The 21,904-nt window shown below is 42.6% G+C and overlaps 1 protein-coding gene across 1 annotated transcript in view; it reads right to left on the bottom strand.

Annotated features, from left to right (window-relative positions):
* LOC134358524 (macoilin-like) overlaps positions 1–21,904 on the bottom strand; it is a 108,124-nt gene that overhangs the window by 38,071 nt on the left and 48,149 nt on the right. Inside the window, exons 4-5 of the mRNA XM_063070847.1 lie at positions 17,503–17,629; positions 108–231 (exon numbers count right to left, since the gene is read on the bottom strand). Coding sequence (XP_062926917.1) covers positions 108–231; positions 17,503–17,629 — 251 coding nt within the window. The remainder of the gene's footprint in view (positions 1–107; positions 232–17,502; positions 17,630–21,904) is intronic.

Below are 21,904 nucleotides of genomic sequence, written 5' to 3'. Positions count from 1 at the left end.
GTGTAAAATCATCAGGGAAAGGACAACATTTGGTGTTAAATGTTATACATCCATTATAGCTCATATTGTGTGTTAAAGTCCCACGTTTGCTGGATCCTCTGACTTACCAATGGGCTGCAAATGGCCGACACAGATCGGCATTGAAATTTCTCAAATCCTTAAATCTGAACGTTGTTTCTATGTAAACAAAAAGTATCCAAAGCGACAAAGTAGACAAACAAACACCTCTCTCTGCAAGGAAAAATAATGACTTGCTTTAGAAAATGGATAAAATTAATCCGATCACTTATAAATACAATTGCAAATGGAAGTTGTAAATTGACACGAAACCTGCTTCACCATAGCTTATTGACACATGCAACAGAACATGTATCGAGAATAACCTTGATTTTGTTGAAGATGAGCCAAAAGTCATTCTTGCTCATATTTCTATATCAATGTCCTTCAAATTTTGCTATTGCTTCGTTAAATGCTGAAAACTCTTACCACTGAATAACGGGAAGAAACAGATATTCAAAGTTGCTCGAGAGGGCATGATAAATGCAATCTTTATTCATGGCAATGAGGTTTATGAAATAGAAAGATCATTTATTTATTTTGTTTAGCAATAAATCACAGAACAGGCCCTTCCAGCCCACTGAGCCGCGCAGCACAGCAAACCACTGACTTAAACCCTCGTCTAATCACAGGATAATTTATATTGACCAACTAACCTTCTAAACCAAACCAGAGCACCCAGTGGAAATCCACACACACACATGGGAAGGACATACAAACTTTCTTACAGAGGATGCCAGAATGGAACTCTGAAATTCGACATGCTGAGCTGTAATAGTGTCCCGCTAACTGATACACAACCATGGCACCTGAATGGCGATGCTGGAGGCTTTAGTGCCTTGTAGACTTGAACTCGTGGATGCATATGGGATGGCAGACAGTGTAACAGGGAAATCTGAACAGTACTTTGAACTTCAATGAGAAGATGGGACTAAAAGTGAGTCATAATTATAATGAAGTTTCAGATGGAATGGCAAGTACCCTGGAACTGCTTAGGAAATAGCTCCTAAAAGTTTCAGGAAACTGATGAATCAATTAACCAAACTAAGTTAAGTAGTCTCCTCTTCCATAGACTCTGCTCTGTAGTCCCCGTCATAGATAGACATATACCTGTATTAGATTATAAGAACATTCAGTCCCCTTTTATTGTCATTTAGAAATGCATACATGCATTAAGAAATGATACAATGTTTCTCCAGAGTGATATCACAGAAAACAGGACAAACCAAAGACTAGCACTGACAGAACCACATTATTATAACATACAGTTACAGCAGTGCAAAGCAATACCATGATTTGATGAAGAACACATGGGCACGGTAAAAAAAATCTCAAAAGTCCTTGAGTCAATCGACTCCCAAGTCCCCGATAGCAGGCGACAAAAGGGAAAAACTCCCTGCCGTAAACCTCCAGGCACCGACAACTGCCAATGCCTTGGAAGCAGCCGACCACAGCCGACACTGAGTCCATCCATCCAAATACTTCGAGCCTGCGACCAGCCCCTCCGATACAGCCTCCCGAGCGCCATCGACCTCGCCCCGGCCCCTGAAACAAGCAAAGCCGAGGATTTCGGGGCCTTCAGCTCTGGAGATTCCGGTTACCACACAGTAGCAGCAGCAGCGAAGTGGGCATTTCAGAAGCTTTCCAGATGTTCCTCCGTACTCTCACGTCTGTCTCCATCAAATCAGAGTTATGTAATAATTCACAGAATTTACAGAATGGAGAGAAAAAGTGCCTGCCTTTCTTGTGAGCTTTTGAATATTATAAAAATCAAGCTGCAATATAACTTGGGCCTGAAATTTATTGACTCATTTCATTGAACCATATTGCTGCTGGTGACCCAGGAATTCTGCTGCAAATTAACTGAGATATTTATTTTAAATCTCCATTGCAATCAGCTGAGAACAACTCCCAGGTATTATTATGACATGGGGATTGGATATTGTAACTGAATCCTTTCTATGGCTGTTGAGTGAAGCTAGGCAGCAGAAGCAGCAGTGTATAGTTGGGATGGCTGAGGTAACCATCCAAATAACATGGCACAAAGGAAAAATGAACAAGGATGGCACCCAAAAAGGATGCAGGATTTAGCCCAGAATGTTAATGAAGTGATCTCAGAGACTCTTGAATTAAATGCAGCAAAAGAAAGAAATGCTGCGGAGTGCCAAACAGAGGAAACCTTGGAAAACCGCTTTGTCAGTCGGTTGGTGAGCCCGGAGTTTGAGCCTGGAGTCTGAGATTCCGTCATCTGTAAGTCCAGGGGTCGATACTGAAGATAAATCCTGAAGATCAGTCGGAAGTCTGGAAGTGTAACGTAAAAGCAAAAGAGAGGGCATACAACAAAGCAAAAATGAATGGGAAGATAGAGGATTGGGAAGCTTTTAAAAACTTACAGAAAGCAAAAGAATCATTAGGAGGGAAAAAATGAAATTTGAAAGCATGCTAGCAAACAATATCAAAGAGGATAATAAAAGCTTTTCCAAGTATGTAAAAAAAAATAAAAGAGAGATGAGAGTGGATATAGGATCACTAGAGAATGAGTCCAGAGAAATAATAATTGGGGACAAGAAGATGGCTGATGAACTAAATGAGTATTTTGCATCAGTCTTCGCTGTGGAAGACACTAGCAGTGTGCCAGAAGGGTGTAAGGGAAGAGAAGTCAGTGCAGTTACTATTACAAGGGAAAAGGTGCTCAAAAAGCTGAAAGACCTAATGGTACATAAGTCACCCAGACTGGATGAACTGCACCCTAGGGTTCTGAAAGAAGTAGCAGTAGAGATTGTACAGGTGCTAGTAATGATCATTGGACTGGTCCCAGAGGACTGGAAAATTGCAAATGTCAATCCACTCTTTAAGAAAGGAGGAAGGCAGCAGAAAGGAAATTACAGACCAGTTATCCTGACCTCAGTGATTGGGAAGGATGATTTCAGGAATGAAAGGGTTATCATATGAGGAAAGTTTGATGGCTCTAGGCCTGTACTCGTTGGAATTTAAAAGGATAAGGGGGGGATCTTATTGAAACCTTTCAAATGTTGAATGCCTAGACAGAGTAGATGTGGAAAGGATGTTTCCTATGGTGGGAGAGTCTAGGATAAGAGGGCACAGCCTCAGGATAGAGAGGCGTCCATTTAAAACAGAGATGCCGAGAAATTTATTTAGCCGGAGTGTGGTGAATTTGTGGAATTTATTATCACAGGCAGTTGTGAAGGCCAGGTGGTTGGGCGTACTTAGGGCAGAGCTTGATAGGCTCTTGATTGGAGTTATGGGAGAGAAGGCCAGGGAGGGGAGAACGGATCCGTCATGATTGAGTGGTGGAGCAGATTTGAAGTGCCAACTGGCCTAATTCTGCTCCTATGTCTTATGGTCCAGGTGAAGCCTGATGGCCAAAGCCTGGAGACTGGAGGCCCGAAGGCCTGCCCTAGATTTGGAGGACTATTCGTGTGTGTGAGTGGGAGTGAGGAATGGGATTTGTTTTGCTGTTGTTGTTTTGTTGTTTGTTGTGTCCTGTTTTGTTGTGTTCAGTGTTGTTCTGCCAAGCATAGTAGACATGCTACATTGACAGCAGACTGTGCAATGACACTTGCAGGCAACACCCAGCACATCCTTATGTGTGTTCATTGTTAACGCAAATGACGTGTTACAGTATGGCACATTTCCATATTCATATGGTAAGTAAATCTGAGACTGAATCTGCATCTGTGGAAAGGGAACTTTTAAATACTTAATGTCATCCTTGTCACCTTGGAACTGCAAACAGAGATCTACAGAGATCTAAAGCGAGCAAAAAACTATAACATTCTGACCCCTTCCTTTTTTAAAATCTTGGGCATCACTATCCCCCAAAGATAAGAGCTGCACACCCTTCACACCATGTATATGGCTAAAGTATTCATTAATCACATACCTTATGATGAAAAGTTGTCTTACTAGTTCAAGTTCAGCAAAATAATAATAATAATAATAATAATAATAACTTTATATAGCTCCTTTCGTACATTAAGATGCAGGCTCAAACATAGTTTGTAAAGATAAATCAATATGCCCATAAAATACAAGGCAAAATTAAAAATCGTAAGTAATGACAAACATTATATAGAATAACAAATATACCAAATTGTATAAATGTAATCAAAATCAACAGGCATTACCTATTAAGTAATCCTATAAGTAGGCCAAATTAAAAAAGTGGGTTTTTAGAAGTGTTTCAAAACATTCCACAGTACCAGCCTGGTGTATCTCTGTCGGTAGAGTATTCCAGATTTTTGGTGCATAAGAGCAAAAGGCTGCATCACTAGTTTGGCAAACCAGTATTCATGGATCTAAGATTACGATTAGGGACGTAAGGGAATAGACCAAAACATACGGAGAAGCTAGATTGCTCAGAGCCTTATATACAATTAAGAGTATTTTTTAACTGATCCTAAAGGACACAGACAGCCAGTGTAGTGATGCCAAAACCAGTGAAATATGCTCAGATTTTCTTTATTTGTACACTGATCCTCTGAGTCCTTTTACTCACTGTAAGAAGGTGAAACTAAAGATAAACTGCATCACTGCCTGACTCTATCTGACAAAATTCCCACAGAAAGGTACAAATGAGACATTTCCTCGATACCTTAACAGACATAAAGATCTCAAGGATTCTCAGCAGGGGAATTAGACTGTGCTACTAAGTGATTTACAGAGCACAGGGAAAATGGAATATTGAGATATATGTCCTCTCTCCTCAGTAGGGAAAGGGGTCAAGACTTCTTTGAGTTTGCTGACTAGTTAAGTACCATAAGAATGATCATCACTGCAGCAAGGTAGCACATTATTTTATATTAGTTTAACTCAATGCCCTCAAGGTGGAAAACCTCCATTGAGGAAGTTACTCATTCATATTAATCCCATTCAAGTATACTTAAGATATATCATTTACAAAAGAGTCCTTCACTTCTCAAAAAAGGCAGCATCCATCATGAAGGACCCACACCTCCCAGGACATGCCCTTTCCTCATTATTACCATCAGAGACGAGGTGCAGGAGCCTGAAGACACACACTCAGGGTTTCAGGAACAGCTTCTTCCCCTCTGCTATCACGTTTCCAAATGAACCCATGAACACTCCCTCACTGTTATTTTACTCTCTTTTTGCTCTAGTTATTTAATTTTTTAAGTATAGTTCTTATCATAATTTACAGTATATTTTATGCATTGCACCGTACGGCCAGCACCAAACAACAAATGTCACAGCATGTCAGTGATAACAAACCTGATTCTGCAAAGCCAATGGTCTCAGGCCTTCAGGGTATTTTCTTCCCCAGGCTGACAACATCGTAATAACGGAAGAAGCCGGAGCAGGAAAAGGCTACTTGCTTCACCTGTCAGGAAACATAGAGGAGGCTGGACGCAAAAGCAGAGCAGCACAGACGATTCAGCAATGAACGATAACTTTGATAATAGACTGTGAAAATAGCAAGCCATGAGGGGCCACAAAAGAGAGAAGAGATACTGAACACTACTGGCAACAATGTAACTGAAGGCTAGGAGCAACTTTTTGAGGTTGGCTGGTTTGATTGGTCAGTAAGGACTGTGGATGAGGAAGGACTGTGACTGTGGAAGGCACAAGGATGCTTCTTCCCATCTGGTTCCTTGCTGGGAGAGGATGGCACATCAAATACATCCACCTCACAAAAGGGGAGGGTCTCAGATGGTGGAGAATCGGAGCAGTGGCGAAGAGGCTCTTGAGCTCCTTAAAAGCGTTATCTTCGACAGCAGACCAGGTTATCTGTGAGGTTGGTAATTTGGTGAGAGCAGCAGCAACTGGGCTGTCGTTCCTGATGAATGGCAGTAGAAGTTGGTGAAGCCCAAGAAGTGCTGTAGCTGTTTGTGGGAACGTGATCAGAGCCATTCAACAATGGTGCTCTCTTGTCTGTGTCCATGGTTATGCCTTTGGGGTGAAAGGACAGACATAACCCAGGAAGGAAATGACTGGGGTGCGGAACTGGCATTCTTCTAACTTGCAGTACAGTTGGTGTTCAAGGAGATGCTGAAGGTCTGAACAGAAATGCAAGATGTGATCTTGGTGTTCTTTGGAGAAGATGAGAATGTTTTTAAGGTACTATAGATGAACACATTCCTGCGTAGGAGGATGTCATTTATGATGGCTTGGAAAATGGCTGGACTGTTGGAACGTCCAAAAGGCATCACCAGGTATTCATAATGGCCAGTGGGTGTTATGAACACCATCTTCCACACATTCCACTGGCAGATGTGGAAGAGGTTGTATGGGCTTCCTAGATCCAGTTTGGTGAAGATCCTGTCCCCGTGGAGTGTTTCAAATGTGTTACCCATCAAGGGGAAAGGGTAGCAGTTCCTAATGGTGATTTTGTTGAGTCACAGGGGCAGAGACCCCAGTTTTGTTTTTGAAAAAGAAGATTCCTGCACCATCTGGAGACTGGGATTATCAAACAAAGCTGTGCTGTAGTGCTCTAGTGATGTGATCATTTATGGCTTGGGTCTCAGACGAGACAGAAAAGACAACCTAGGGGAGGGCTGGTACCCGGGAGGTGGTCGATCGTACAGTCGTCTAGTCTATGAGGTGGCAGGGATGCTGGCTTCCCTTTTACTGAAAGCGATGGGGAAGTCATGGCATTCCTGTGGGAGTTTGGTGAGGTTGAGCATTTCCTCCATCTCCAAGGATTTATGGGGTGAAGTCAGCTGAGGTTGCAGGCTCATGGTCCAACTCAATGGCGGAGTGAGGTCAGTGAGTGCAGAGCCAGGGGTAACCCCAGATGAGAGGAATGTTGGGTGAGTTGATAAGGAGGAACTGGATGGATTCACGGTGGTCTCTGATGCTCATGTACACAGGCCGTCTGTGTGCTCTGACAATCCCTGACCCCAAGGGATGTCCATCAATGGCCATGGTGCAGAAGGGCTGAGAGACAGGCTCAGTAGGGAGTCCAAAATGCACATACAGAGTCTGATCCAGAGAGTTGCCTATTGTGCTGGAATCAATCAGAGACCCCTGAGCACATAGAGCCCTCAGAGTGCGGAGGAGGACAGAGAGAATGAGTTGGGCTATGGTGCTGGAATGAGGGGCCGGGTGAAGCTTACCAGACAGAAGACCCCTTGTCGCTACCTAGTGGTGCCATTTTCCCAGAAGCAGTGGGCATTTGACACGTGGGTGCTGGGCTGCTCTGCAATAAGCGCACAAGTTGTTCCTCCACACGCTCACGCTCCTGGGGACTAAGGGAGCTCCCCCCGCAACTACACGTGTTCTGCAGACATTGTTGATGAGGGTTCTGCAGCCGGAAGTGGTTCTGGGAAACGGTACTGGGGGTTTGGCTGGAGAGCTGGAGGGTCGTTCCATAAGATGCTTGTCAATTCGGAGAGCCAGAGTGATGAGGCTTTCAAGGTTGGTGGGCGTCTGCTGGGTAGACCGTTTGTCTTTCAGGCATTCCAAGAGGCCGTGATGGTAATGGGCCAGCAGCTCTTCTGCAGTCCAGCCGCGCTCTGCTGCAAGGGTCCTGAATTCCACGGTGTAATCCAGAACCAAGCGTGAGTTTTGACATAAGTGAAGTACCTGAACCACTGCCTCCCACTTCCCAGGCGGTTGAAAACCCAGCACATCTCAGCAGTGAATTCTTCATATTTGTTGCAAATGGTGGTATTGTTGTCCCAGTTAGCAGCGGCCTAGGTTGGAGCTCGCCCAGTCAAGACAAAGGTGACAAAGGCAATCTTGGCTCGGTCTGTAGAATACAGAGATGGTTGAAGCTTGAAGGTTAAGTTGCACTGGACCATGAACTTGCAGCCTCAAGCTAGGGATCCGTCAAAAAGCGCCTAGGCACTGGAACCTGGGGCTCCGAGGGGAGGAGGTCAACTAGCGCGGGGTTGCTGCAGCCAGACGGAGAGTTGGTTAAGAGTAGCAACCAGATAGTCTGTGGTTTCCTGTTACTTCTGGATTGTGTACTCGTGCCAGCAGATGCCTTCCTTTCGGCAAACAAACTCAGCCGAGTCAATCGCTGGTTCACCCATCCTGTCAGGAAACGTAGAGGAGGCTTGACCCAAAAATAGAGCAGCAGAGAAAATTCGAAGGACATTTATTATCAAAGATAGTACAAATTATACAACCTTGAGATTTGTCTGCTTACAGGCAGTCACAAAGCAAGAAAGCCGAATGAACCCAATTAAAAGAAGACCCAACAGCCAATGAGCAGAGAGAGAAAAAAACACACAAACCATACAAACAATAGAAGCAAGCAACAAATTGAGTCCATAGATCCAAATCCTCAGAGCAGCCTGAGTAGGCCCAAAGCCTTGGTCTCAGGCCATCGGTGCCAGGGAGAGAGCAGTGAACATCACGGGAGAGCAAGCGAAATCTGCTCGATCCTTGCCTTCGGTCCCGACACCCTGCCTATCTGGGCCGACGTTTAAATGGTCCAAACACCAGGTCGTCACCGGGTTCAAACCCCGGTGCTGCCTGTAAGGAGTTAGAACATTCTCACAGTGACCTCAGGTGTTCTGGTTTCCTCCTACAGACGCACCAGTTGGTAGGTTAATTGATCATTACAAATCGTCTCGTGATTATGCTGGGATTAAATCAAGGGATTGTTAGGTGGTGCAGCTCGAAGGGCGGGAAAGGCCCATTCTGCACTGGATCTCAAAGGATAATTACATTTCTTATTATAATTCATAGTATACAGTATTTTACGTATTGTACTGTACCTCTGTCACAAAACAAGAAATTTCACAACATGTCACGTGGCCAAGTGGTTAAGGCGTTTGTCTAGTTACCTCAAGGTCACTAGTTTGAGCCTCAGCTGTGGCAACGTGTTTGTGTCCTTGAGCAAGGCACTTAATCACACATTGCTCTCGTCTGTGCGAGGAGTGGCGCCCCACACAGACTTCCAATCTGTGCCTTGTAAGGCATGAAAATGCCCGACGCAGGCCTCTCATGGTCTGAGTCGACGTTCCCTTCCTCCCTTCAGAGATAATCAACCTGATACTTCTTCAAGATCCAGCAAGAGCAGCCATACCACAGCATGCCTTTCAGTCCGTTATCAGACTCCGTGCCGCCACAAAATGATTCTAAAGGTCTTTTAACTTGCACAGATTGCAGATAACATTAAACTAACATCTGGGCCAGGCAATTTATGCAGGGGTGTCCTCTCTCCTTCACAAATCCTAAATCAAATGCTTTTCCCAAGCGGCAATATCAGAAGCACCCTGCCATTCACTTAAGCTACAAAACTATGTTAATAAGAATTTCTCTTCAGCATAATGTAAGCAGTTTGTAGATATTCATCAGGGTGAGCCTAAGGTTAAACACAAACAGGAAAAAAATACATTCCGTTAGTCAAACACTTGTTGCAAAAGGAAGGTTGCAATAAATCATCTCATTTTAAGATCTCTTTTTGAAACTAATTACATTTCTGAACAGATGGACTGATGCTGTGATATAGCTGCTCTTGCTGGATCTTGAAGAATTATCAGGTTTATCATCACTGAGACATGTCATGAAATGTGTTGTTTTACAACAGCAGCACAGGGCAATACATAAAATACTGTATGTATACTATGAATGATAGTAAGAATTGTAAATCGTTTCTGGCTGCTGGTTCAACCCCCCCCCCCACCACCACAAATAAGCCGAGAATTTACACAGTCCTACTGTAAGTTTCGGAAAATCTGAGTGAGGAAGGTCAATGCGCCAGAGATTTTACTCCAGTGCTAGTTTCTACATGGAGTCCAATGCCAGACCCTGCCTTACTGCGACTTCAAACAGAACATCGTACAGCACAGGAGCTGGCCCTTCCGCCCACAACGTTGTGCTGAACCAGTTAAAAAAGTAATCAAATGGACGACTAAATTAATCACTTCTGCCTACACAATGTTCATATCTTACCATTTTCTCACATGCATGTGCCTACCTAAACTTCTCTCAAAAGTCCCTAATGTATCTGCCACTACCACCACACCAGGCAATGCATTCCAGACACCCACCACTCTCTGCGTAAAAAAATTTGCTCCTCACATCTGCTTTAAAATGACACCCTCATACCTCTGGTATTAGACATTTCAACCCTGGGAAAAAGATACCGTCGGTCTACTCTATCTATGTCTCTCATAGTCTTGTAAACTTCTGTCAATCTCCCCTCAGCCTCCACCAATCAGAGCAAATCTTTTGACCCATAATACCAGGGAATCCAGCTCTCTGATCCTAAACCACCTGTCAATCCTTAGAATAGGATCAGGGTCATACTTTGAGCAACACACATCAAAGTTGCTGGTGAACGCAGCAGGCCAGGCAGCATCTCTAGGAAGAGGTACAGTCGACGTTTCGGGCCGAGACCCTTCATCAGGACTAACTGAAGGAAGAGCTAGTAAGAGATTTGAAAGTGGGAGGGGGAGGGGGAGGGGGAGATCCAAAATGATAGGAGAAGACAGGAGGGGGAGGGATGGAGCCAAGAGCTGGACAGGTGATTGGCAAAAGGGATATGAGAGGATCATGGGACAGGAGGCTCCATCCCTCCCCCTCCTGTCTTCTCCCATCATTTTGGATCTCCCCCTCCCCCTCCCACTTTCAAATCTCTTACTAGCTCTTCCTTCAGTTAGTCCTGACGAAGGGTCTCGGCCCGAAACGTCGACTGTACCTCTTCCTAGAGATGCTGCCTGGCCTGCTGCGTTCGCCAGCAACTTTGATGTGTGTTGCCTGAATTTCCAGCATCTGCAGAATTCCTCGTGTTTGCGTTAGAAGGACATACTTCGTTTGAAATGAGAACTCCCAACCTGGGCACTAGGAGTAAAAATGTAAGTAAAGAGGAAAAGGAAAGGAAATCTGTCTGCTGTAACAGAATGATACTAGTCTATTGATAATGATTGATAATTAGTTCTATTGCCATGTAAATTTTTTAAAGTTCTATCAATGGTGTAGAAAACTTTGGCTTGGCAGATATTCCAATATTATTCTGGTTTTTAGGGATAAAAAAATTAAACAAGGAACCTCACTGTCCAATTGCTGCCTAATTAAACAGCAACTACCAGTCATCTCATGGATCATGTGCAGAGAGAAGCAATTATACGTACATCCTGTTCATCACAGAGATCATTGGACAACGGGCCTGTTCCTGTGCTGTACTGTTCTACTGTTTTCTAAGCAGTCTTATTTATATTATAAGCCTATATTAACTCTGGGCCTGACCTCAGTGGTTGGGAAGATGTTGGAGTCAATTGTTATGGACGTTAACGATTGGATCTTTGGGATCTCTTCTGAGGGAAGTATGACCTGTGCAAAATGGATGGGTTGCACCTGAACCCGAGGGGGACCAATATTCTCACAAACAGGTTTGTTAGAGCTGTTGGGGAGGGTTTAAACTAATTTGGCAGGGGGATGGGAACAAGAGTGATGGGATTCAGGGTAGGACGCATGCAGTCAGACTGTCAGGAAGGGCAGGCAGATGATAGGACAAAATTGCAGCCAGTGGGGTGAGTATCAATGCATTAGGGAGGCAGAAGTCAAAAAGGGTAGCAAATCCAGTACTCAAAGTGTTATATCTCAATGCATGGAGTACAAGAAATAAGGTGGATGAACTTGTTGCACTTTTACAGGTATGTTTGGTATGATGTTGTGGCCGTCACCGAATTGTGACTGAAGGATGGCTGCAGTTGGGAGCTGAATGTCCAGGGTTACACACTGTATCAGAAGGATAGGAAGGCAGGCTGAGGTGCTGTGGTTCTGCTGGTAAAGAATGGCATCAAATCAGTAGAAATATGTGACAAAGGACTGCAAGATGAAGAATCCTTGTGGATTGAGTTAAGAAACTGCAAGGGTAAAGTGACACTGATGGCAGTTATGTACAGGCCTCCAAACAGTAGCTGGGATGTGAGCTACAGATTACAATGGGAACTGGAAAAGGTATCTCGAAAGGCCAATGTTATGATAGTGATGGGAGACTTTAACATGCAGATAGATCGGGAAAAATCAGGTTGGTAATAGAACTCAAGAGAATGAATTTGTTGAATGCCTACGAGATGGCTTTTTAGAGCAGTTTGTCATTAAGCATACCAGGGGATCAGCTATACTGGATTGGATGTTATGTGAGGGGCAGTGGTCACAATATGGTTGAGTTCAACTTGAAATTTGATAGGGAAAAAGTAGAGACTGACGTAACAATATTTCAGTAGAGTAAAGGTAATTGCAGTGATATGAGAGAGGAGTTAGCCAAAGTAAATTGGAAGGAGATGCTGACAAGGATGACAGCAGAGCAGCAATGGCTTGAGATTCAGGGAAAAATGAGGAAGGTGCAGGATAGATGTACAGTATTCCAAAAACAAAGAAATACTCAAATGGCAAAATAGTACTCTGTGGCTGACAAAGGAGGTTAAAGTTAACGTAAACAAACATACAAAAAACAAAAATTAATGGGAAGATAGAGGATTGGGAAGCTTTTAAAACCTACAGAGAGCAACTAAAAAAATCATTAGGAGGGAAAAGATTAAATATGAAAGCAAGCTAGCAACCAATATCAACATGGATAGAAGAAGTTTTTTCAAGTATATAAAAATAAAGAGTGGATATAGGATTGCTAGAAAATGAAGCCAAAGAAACAATAACCCCAGACCAAGGAGATGGCAAATGAACTAAATGAGTATTTTGCATTAATCTTCACTGTGGAAGACATTAGCAGAGTACCAAGTGCTGGAGGGTGTGAGAGAAGAGAAGTGAGTGCCATTACTATTACAAGGGAGAAGGTGCTCAAAACCTGAAAGACCTAAAGCTGCAAGTCACCTGGGCCAGATGAACTGCACCCCAGGGTTCTGGAAGAGGTAGTGGTAGAGATAGTGGAAGCATTAGTAATGATCTTTTAAAAATCATTGGACTCTGGCATGGTGCCAGAGGACTAGAAAATTGCAAATGTCACTTTACTCTTTAAGAAAGGAGGGAGTCAGCAGAAAGGAAATTATAGACCGGTTAGCCTGACCTCAGTGGTTAGGAAGATGTTGGAGTCAATTGTTAAGGATGAGGTTGTGGAGTACTTGGTGATACAGGACATGATAGGACAAAGTCAGCATGGTTTCCTGAAGGGAAAATGTTGCCTGACAAACCTGCTAGAATTCTTCAAAGAGATTACAAGTAGGATAGATAAAAGGGACGCAGTGGATGTTGTATATTTGGACTTTCAGAAGGCCTTTGGCAAGGTGCCACACATGAGGTTGCCTACCAAATTAAGAGCCCATGGTATTACAGGAAAGCAACTGGCCTGGTTAGAGCATTGGCTGATTGGTAGGAGGCAGCGAGTGGGAATAAAAGGATCCTTTTCTGGTTGGCTGCCATTGACTGGTGGTGTTCCGCAGGGGTCAGTGTTGGGACCACTTCTTTTTATACTGTAGATCAATAATTTAGACGAGGGAACAGATGGCTTTGTTGCCAAGTTTGCAGATGATACCATCATTGGTGGAGGGACAGGTAGTGTTGAGGAAACGGGAAAGCTGCAGAAGGACTTTGTATTTCATTTGCCATTTTCTTGCCCATTCTCCTAATCTGTCAATGTTAGAAAATGCATGGTCATGCACTTTGGTAGTAGAAATAAATTGACGGACTATTTTCTAAAGGGCGAGAAAATCCAAAAATCTGAGCTGCAAAGGGACTTGGGAGTCATCAAAAGTTACGTGGAGAAGGCTGGGGATTGGGGCTGAGGAGAGGAAGAAAAGGTTCAGCCATGATTGGATGGCGGAGCAGACTCCATCAGCCAAATGGCCTAGTTCTGCTTCTATGTCTTATGATCTTATTATGGTTTCAGGGTACTTGGGGGCACATGATAAAATAAGATTTTCTTCAAGGGAAAACCTTGCCTGTCAAATCCTTTGGAATCCTTTGAGGAAATAACAAGCAGGATAGACAAAGGATAATCAGTGGACGTTGTGTACTTGGATTTTCAGAAGGCCTTTGACAAGGTGCCGCACAAGAGGCTTCTTAGCAAGCTAAGAGCCCATAGTATTACAGGAAAAATACTAGCTTAGACTGAACATTGGCTGATTGGCAGGGGGCAAAAAGTGGGAATACATGAAGCCTTTTCTGATTGGCTGCTGGGACTGGTGGTGTTCTACAATGTCAGTATTGGAACTGCTTCTTTTTACATTCTAGGTCAATGATTTGGATGGCAGAATTGATGGCACTGTGACCAAATTTGCGGACGATACAAAGATAGGTGGAGGGGCAGGTAGTGTTGAGGGAGCAGGGAGACTGCAGAAGGACTTGAACGGATTAGGAGGATGGGCAAAGAAGTGTTAGGTGATGTCTCAGTGTCGTGAAGTGTATGATAACGCACCTTGGTCAAAGGAATAAAAGTGTAGAGTATTTTCTAAATGGGGAGAAAATTCAATAATCAGAGGTGCAAAGGGACTTGGGAGTCCTCGCGCAGGATTTCCTAAAGGTTAACTTCAGGTTGAGTCGGTGGTGAGGCAGGCAAATGCAATATTAGCATTCACTTTGAAAAAATTAGAATATGAAAGCAAGGATGTACTGGTGAGGCTTTATAAAGCACTGGTGAGACCTCACTTGGCGTATTGTGAGCAGTTTTGAGCCACTTATCTAAGAAAGGAAGTGCTGATTTTGGAGGGGGTTCAAAGGAGATTCACAAAAATGATTCCAGGATTGAAAGGCTTGTAATATGAGGAGTGTTTGATAGCTTTGGTCCTGTACTCGCTAGAAATTAGAAGAATGAGAAGGGGGATCTCATTGAAACCTATTGAATGTTGAAAGGCCTAAATAGAGTGGATTTGCAGTTGGTCCAATAGTGGAGGAGTCTTGGACCAGAGGGCACAACCGCAGAATAGAGGAACATACATTTAGAATGGAGTGAAGAGAAATTTCTTTAGCCAGGGTGTGGTAAATTTGTTGTATTCATTGCCACAGGCAGCTGTGGAGGCCAAGTCATTGGGTGTATATAAGGTGTAGGTTGATAGGTTCTTGGTTGGTCAAGGTGAGAAAGATTGCAGGAGGAGGCAGGAGAATTTGGTTGAGAGGGGAAATAGATCAGCCATGATCAAACAGCTGAGCAGACTCCATGGGGCCAAATGGCCCGATTCTGCTCTTCTGTTCATTCCAGCAATCAGGTCCTTTCATATTAGGAAGAAAGAAACAAGTTTCTGATGTCCTTTCCAAATTCATGTTTCTTTGGGGAACAACTAGTGATTCTTTTTGAGCAACCATGAATTCCTGCTCCTCTAGGTACCATCTATGAAGCATTTTTTTTAAATCATCTTTTAGGTGAAAGCCACATGTTAAACCTGGGCCACTCATGAAAAATCTAAATGTTCTGTTTTTTTTTTAAAAAAAAGCCCCTCTTCTGCTGCAGTCCTAAAGCTGGTTTCAATTTGACCAACTGGTTGCCTAACATTCTGCAGTACTGAGTTGGACATTTCTCAGCCCTCCTTCTGGTGCAGGATCCTGGTCCCAAGAAAAGGCTGCAATGTGGGCCAATTTCTATACCTCAGATGTTTCCTTTCGTATATGGCTTTTTTTAAAAAAATCAATGACAAAATTGTACTTAATATTGTACTTATGTCTCTGCCTCTAATTAAAACCACAACATTCACTTAATCGAGATTTAACCTCAGTTCAGGTTTTCTTCCATCGTTGCTTTCCTTAGTTACTCCAGCAGAGGTCACACTTTCTCCCCAAAAGTAATACCTTGTCCTTTAATATTTATCCATTAGTTCTTTATAATGCAAAGAAAAAGATAAATTTTTAACTTGGTTTGTGCAAGAGTGTTTTTCACTTGGAGCAGCAGACACAGAGGAATGAGATTTTCAAACCGGTTTTGTAGTTCTGTTTATTTCGATTTGGAATTATTTCCCATGAAAGTAATTCTATTAGCAACAGATTCCTGCAATATTCTTGTGAGCAGCTTATTGTTTTATAGTGTATTTTACCCTAGATGCACATAGGGGCAGGTCTATATGCCACTTGGTATAAACATACAGGATAACAAAATCAGAAAGTACTCGTGGAAAGAAACCAGAGGTCACGGACACTTCAACGAGTCAGTCTTTGAATCCAAAATGTCAACTCTGCTCCTCTTTCCATTGATACTGCCTCCTTGAAACCATTCCCAATATTTTCTGTTTTTATTTCAAGTTTCTAGCATCAGCAATATTTATTAAATCTTCAACAGCGCCCCATGATCCTGCTCTGTCTCTCAGTTTGAAATGTTCAATTATTTCACAACTCTATTTACCTAGTTTCAATCCACATCTCTCAAGATTTTTACTCTATTGATCTCAGAAAGTGTTGCAGGTTTCCACGAAGCTTGATGTGAAAATGTACTTCATAATTCAACCGTAACGACTATGTTTTATTATAAGATTGCACTGTGGCAATTGGAATCCCTCGCAGATAAAGTTGCTCAGGTTCTTTTTGCTAATTTAAATAATCACATTTGGGACATTCTCCAAACTTTCAACACAGAAAAATACAGTTCAAGGTTATGCATCTTAGCCTAACAGTTTAAGGCTTATGAGCCCAGGTATCGTTCTGATTAATTTCCAAGTAACCCACCGAGAAGAATATATTACAGAGTTTAAAGAAAATCATAATTAAAGCTCAGGACCGCTAGGAGAACTTGTAAAGCTTGTGATTTTATTTTTTATATAATTCTTTTGTAATGGTTGCTGGGAAGGAAAGGATAAGTAAAGAATATTCAAAGTGCCACGCTGATTTCATTAAGGTGATACATGGATAGATATGTTGTTAATTTTGTCCCCCTTTTACCTTTTAGTTAAATTAGTAAAGAGCTTGCTTCAGTTGTGAGTAATTTGACTGGATTTAGCTTCACTGGTCCAGCTGGCAATTTATTCCGTAAATTATCAAAGATTACTAAAGAGGTTGCATTTTGTCATTACATGGTTCTTATAGCCATTCAGTTCAATGACTCATGTTAGTGTTTATGTTGCACACCAAGCATCTACTTGTTTTATATCCATGTTCAGTGGGTAACCACATCACATTACACCTTAATTAAATTGACATGCACTAACAAGGGAATAATCTGTGAATCCCATTCTATGTGTGGTGGAGTACTCTGAACAATTCACTCATATCTCGATTTACTGAGTGGCAACATTGGCAAAAGCTGAATTTAATGCCAATTAAAATACCTCTTATTTCCAATAGAAAGCCTTCTGACATATTCATTGACATCCATCTTTGTAACTTAATACTGTTTATAAAAAAATATAGCTCTAGATCATGAGTTCGCAACCTTTTATTATACTATTGACCATTAACCAAGATGTCAGTAGACCCCAGATTGGGAACCTCTGCTATAGACTGAAAATCCAAACAGAGTGCTTTAAATAAGGGTAAATATCTTTATGTGGCTGTAGAAGGATTTTAAGCATCTGCTTGTTGACAAGCACACTTGCTCAATTTTTGGCATCTTTTGTAATTCGAATAGTTTACCTGAGTTCCAGAGGTACTGTATCCATACGTATATACTAGCAATGAAGAAAAGCCAGTGCAGTGGTATGAAGATAAAGCAGAACACGTCTGAGGTAAATGTTGCACATACAAAGAGTATGGAAATAGCCTATGGAGAAATAAGCAAACATTAATCCAAGTTAGCCCTGAAAATAAACCAGTATTCTCACAGCATAACTTTATAAAAAGTACCAGGAGTAGTCTGGAACAGTAAAAGAGGTACATTATTTGATAAACTTCCAGGTAATGAGCATCAGATAATAAGTGGGAAGTTTCCTGTCTCACAAACTATAGCAAATAGAGTAGGAAAATGGGGATGGCCTGTTGGAAGGTGAAGTGAGACTGGTACATAATAATTCCTGGCTGTCGTCACTTTGCCACAAGCGATCCATACTCCAGTGGGAGGGAGAGTTATCTGTCATCATGGATCTGTATCAGTGACATTTAGGAGCAGCAAATGTGCTGCTTCTTGCAAAAGTAGAGATAGTTCAGTCTGAACCCATAACACTTACAGGTTCAGGATGGATCCCACCTTCAACCAAGTGCTTCTTGTGGCTGTGGATAATCTGTATGCTAGACATGCCATGAGCCCTGTGGCTTGCCATACAGCGGTGAGCTTCTAGTGTTTTTCAGCAGCTATATTTACTAATCATTATCTTAACTGGAGCCATTAAGCTCTTGTGCTTTTGATTTAATCTTGTCAAGGTAATTATGACTGGCACGGGTGTCCTGCATTCTATGACTACTTAAAGTGGTCTCTTGTTTCATGCCTTAGCAGAGTCATTGTGTTGGAGGGAACAATTTGTCCTGCAGTTTCGCTCAGTCGCTTCTCCGTAGGCTCTGTTGGTATTCTTATGTCTAGCCCCTTGTTTTCTTTTCTTCATGGTGATTCTGCCATTCCTCCGCCCTGGGTCGCGTCGTGACCCTGCCATCCACAGCTCCTGGATTGAGATAGTGCCAGCGATCCCCGTGACAGAGAAAGCCTGCCATTCCTCCACACTTGGGTCCAGTCCTCCAAGAGCACACCATGGCAAGACGATGTATGCTCACGATGTATTGATTTTGCATGCTATTGTATTCGTATTACACCTACTAGGATTGGATGGTCAATACTGAGTGATTTAATGCATTAAAATGGCATTGGTGTCTGTTCAATAAAATATATTGATATAATTAATGAGACTCTATCTTCTGTAATTCATTCCTTCAGGAAATGTTAGTGTTAATGACAAGGTTAATACTCATTGCCTGTGGGAGGTGAAAAGAGCCTTTTGAACCATCACGGTCGATGTGTTAAAGGTATTTCCTATCTCTTGTTTCTGAAAAGCAATGAGAGCAAGAATTTCCAGAATTCTGACAGCACCTATGATCATTGGCACATACCATCAAAGAAGCCTTGGCAAGTTCTGCAGAACAGCTGTGAGTAGAATATACTGCAGCCACAGGAAGCTGGTAGTGCCAATGTGATAGATAGGTGTCAATCAAGTGGTCTGCAGTACTCTCGCGGCTTCTTGGGTGTCCTTGAAATGGCATTCACGAAAGGAAGTAGAGAATACTCTTCCACACATCTGGCTTGTGCCCTATAGATGGCTTTAATGAAAACTTGGACAACTTTCCACTCTAATGGGGAGATTCCAGTGATGATTCTGTCTGGAACAGCAGTGCTGGAGGAATTAGTTGATTCTAGACAATGCTACATGGGAGGATTTAAATTTGTGGAATTTGTTACCACCAGCTGTGGAGGCCAGATCATTGGGTGTATTTAGGCAGAGTTTGATAGGTTCTTGATTGGACGCGGTATCAAAGGATACAGGGCGAAGGCCGGGGAATGAGGTTGAGGAGGGGAAAAAAAGGAACAGCCATGACTGAATGGTGGAGTAGACTCAATGGGTCAAATTCTGCCCCTATGTCCTATGGTCTGAGATTTGCAGGGGGTTGGGACACTGAGCAGGAGAAAGCCATGGTAGCCAACAAGCATATTCGGGATAACTAAATGCACAGTAAAGGCAGGGAAAAAACAAACATTTAATCTGCATCTTTTTCAATGCATGTAGATTAACAGTTAAAGTGAACAAACATGGATATGGATTGGCTCTAAGGTATGGGATATTATAGCCATACTAGAAACGTGGCTGAAATAAGAACAGGAGTGGCAGCTTAGAATTCTAGGGTATGACAGGTATGACAGAAGTACAGGTAAATGAGGAGGGGTGTTTTCTTTTGATAAGGGAGGAAATAACTGCACAACATAGAGATGACAACCCTATTGTGGTCACTCAGTGAAGTGTCATGGGTAGAACTGAGAAACAAAAGGTCAACGGCCACTCTAGTGGGGCTGTGTAATAGACCCCACAGTAGTCAGTGGGAATTTAAGGAGCAGGTGTGAAGAGAAATTACTCGTAGTTATAAGAATAATAGTGTTGTATTAGTGGGAGATTATAACTTGTTGGGTGAGCCTGCTTGAAGGGAAAGCAAGTAGGAATTTTTTTAACAGTGTAATATCAAAGTCTAGAAGCAGCATACCCATGTTGGAATGAAGGGTAAACCTGGCAAATTCCGGGGAACCTTGTTTGACAAAAGTATTGAGGCTCTGGTCAAGAAGAAGGAGGAAGCATACACGGGGTTTAGGAGGTCAGAGACAAGTGACTTAGATCTGGCAGGTAAGGTCAAGGAAAATCCCAGCCATTACCCTTTCCTGCCCCAACTACGTTGACACCACAGCCAAGAAAGCTCATCACGGCCTCTACTTCCTTAGGAGGCTAAAGAAATTTGTTATACATAAATGATTCGGCCTTAATTATAAAAGCTCAGTTAATTAGTTTGCTGATGAAACTAAGGACAGTGTGAGAGGAAGGAAGTGAAGCTATAAGGAGATATAAATAAATTACTGTATGATGCAAGAGCAGAGAACTCCTATTACAATTGTGTAAACATTAATTAGACCATAATTAGAGGAATTTGCACACTTCTGATAATGATTCAGAATTTGGAACATTAATTGAAAGGAATAGTTTTGTGAGTTTGAATACATAAAAATGCTTTTTAATTGACTAATCATTGGGATAAATTTTCAATTTTTGGCACAATTCCACAAATGTAAGGAAGTTGAAGGCTGGACCATGGTGGGTGTATCTTAGTTGTGTTTGAATTGAGTAGACAAGTTGATGTGAATTTACACCTTCACATGCCTGCTTTCGGCCAATACTGTGACAAAACTTGTGAAAGTTCAAATATAATGAGAGCAAGGTCTTATGGATGGTGAAGTTAAATTTGAGCATCTCAGATTTCAAGTTCAAGATTCATGAACATTTATTATCAAAGATTGTACAAATTATACAACCCTGAGGTTTGCTTACTCACAGGTGGCACAAAGCAAGAAACTGGAAATAAACCAATTACAGAAAAAAAGGATAAAAAGAAAAATGAAAGACCAGCACTCGATGCACAAGAGAAAGAAAAAAAAATCCAAATCATGCAAACAATTGAACCTAAACTGAGTCCTCAGATCCGAATCCCCCAGCCGCCCAGAGTAGGCCCAAAGCCTCGCAGATCAGTTCATCATATTATCGGGCATGGAGCACAGCAGCCAGGGCAGTCTTCAGAGCCTCAGTGCCATGGAGATGACTATCGTGGAGAAAGAGCAAAAATCGGCTCTTGTCCCACCGACACCCTGGCTTTCCAGTCTATCTGGGCTGGCGTTTAAACTGGCCAAACGATAGAACAGTGAAGGGCTCCGATACCCTGGAGAGAGGAGAGAACATTGCGGAGAGCGAGCAAAATCGACACTCGCCTCCAAACTGGGACAGCATTTAAATTGTTTAAACAGCATATTGTACCTCGTACTAGAACCCAGGCACTGTTGCAGCAAAAGAATCCGGGCCGAGACCATGTCGCCCAGTGACTTGGTCTGGGCTCAGATTTTGTCACCCACCCTAAAGCTGCTCTCAAGCTCCTCAAATCAGCTTGGCACCCAGAGCGATCCAACCTCACACATGGGCCAGTTGTATGTGCATCAAATCTCCTTTGCCCAGGCCCCAGTTTTTCCTTTCAGCGCCCAGAGGATCCAACCTTTCTCCCAGGCCAGCTGTACTGGCATCGGAACTCCATCTGCAATGATTCTGCAACATACCATCTCGGCTCATCCCGCAAACCCACCTCCCCATCGCTCACCCCTTACCTGTTTGCGGCAATAATTTTACACAATTTACCTCAGAAAAGGTATCTTTTGTGATGCTTTTAGTCGGATTTCCGAGCTTTCTGACTACCAGAAAGCTGTTACACACATTCAGTAGCGTGACCTTAACCAGAAGTTTGCACCATAACTTATTCTGAAACATTTAAAATAATTATTTGAATTTCAAAAATATAAAGTTAAGAATCTCCA

Source organism: Mobula hypostoma, chromosome 2 (genome assembly GCF_963921235.1).
Source record: "Mobula hypostoma chromosome 2, sMobHyp1.1, whole genome shotgun sequence".
In the NCBI taxonomy this organism is placed as follows: Eukaryota; Metazoa; Chordata; class Chondrichthyes; order Myliobatiformes; family Myliobatidae; genus Mobula; species Mobula hypostoma.
The sequence above is the reverse complement of the archived record's forward strand: the minus strand, read 5'-3'. Positions and strand labels throughout refer to the sequence as shown.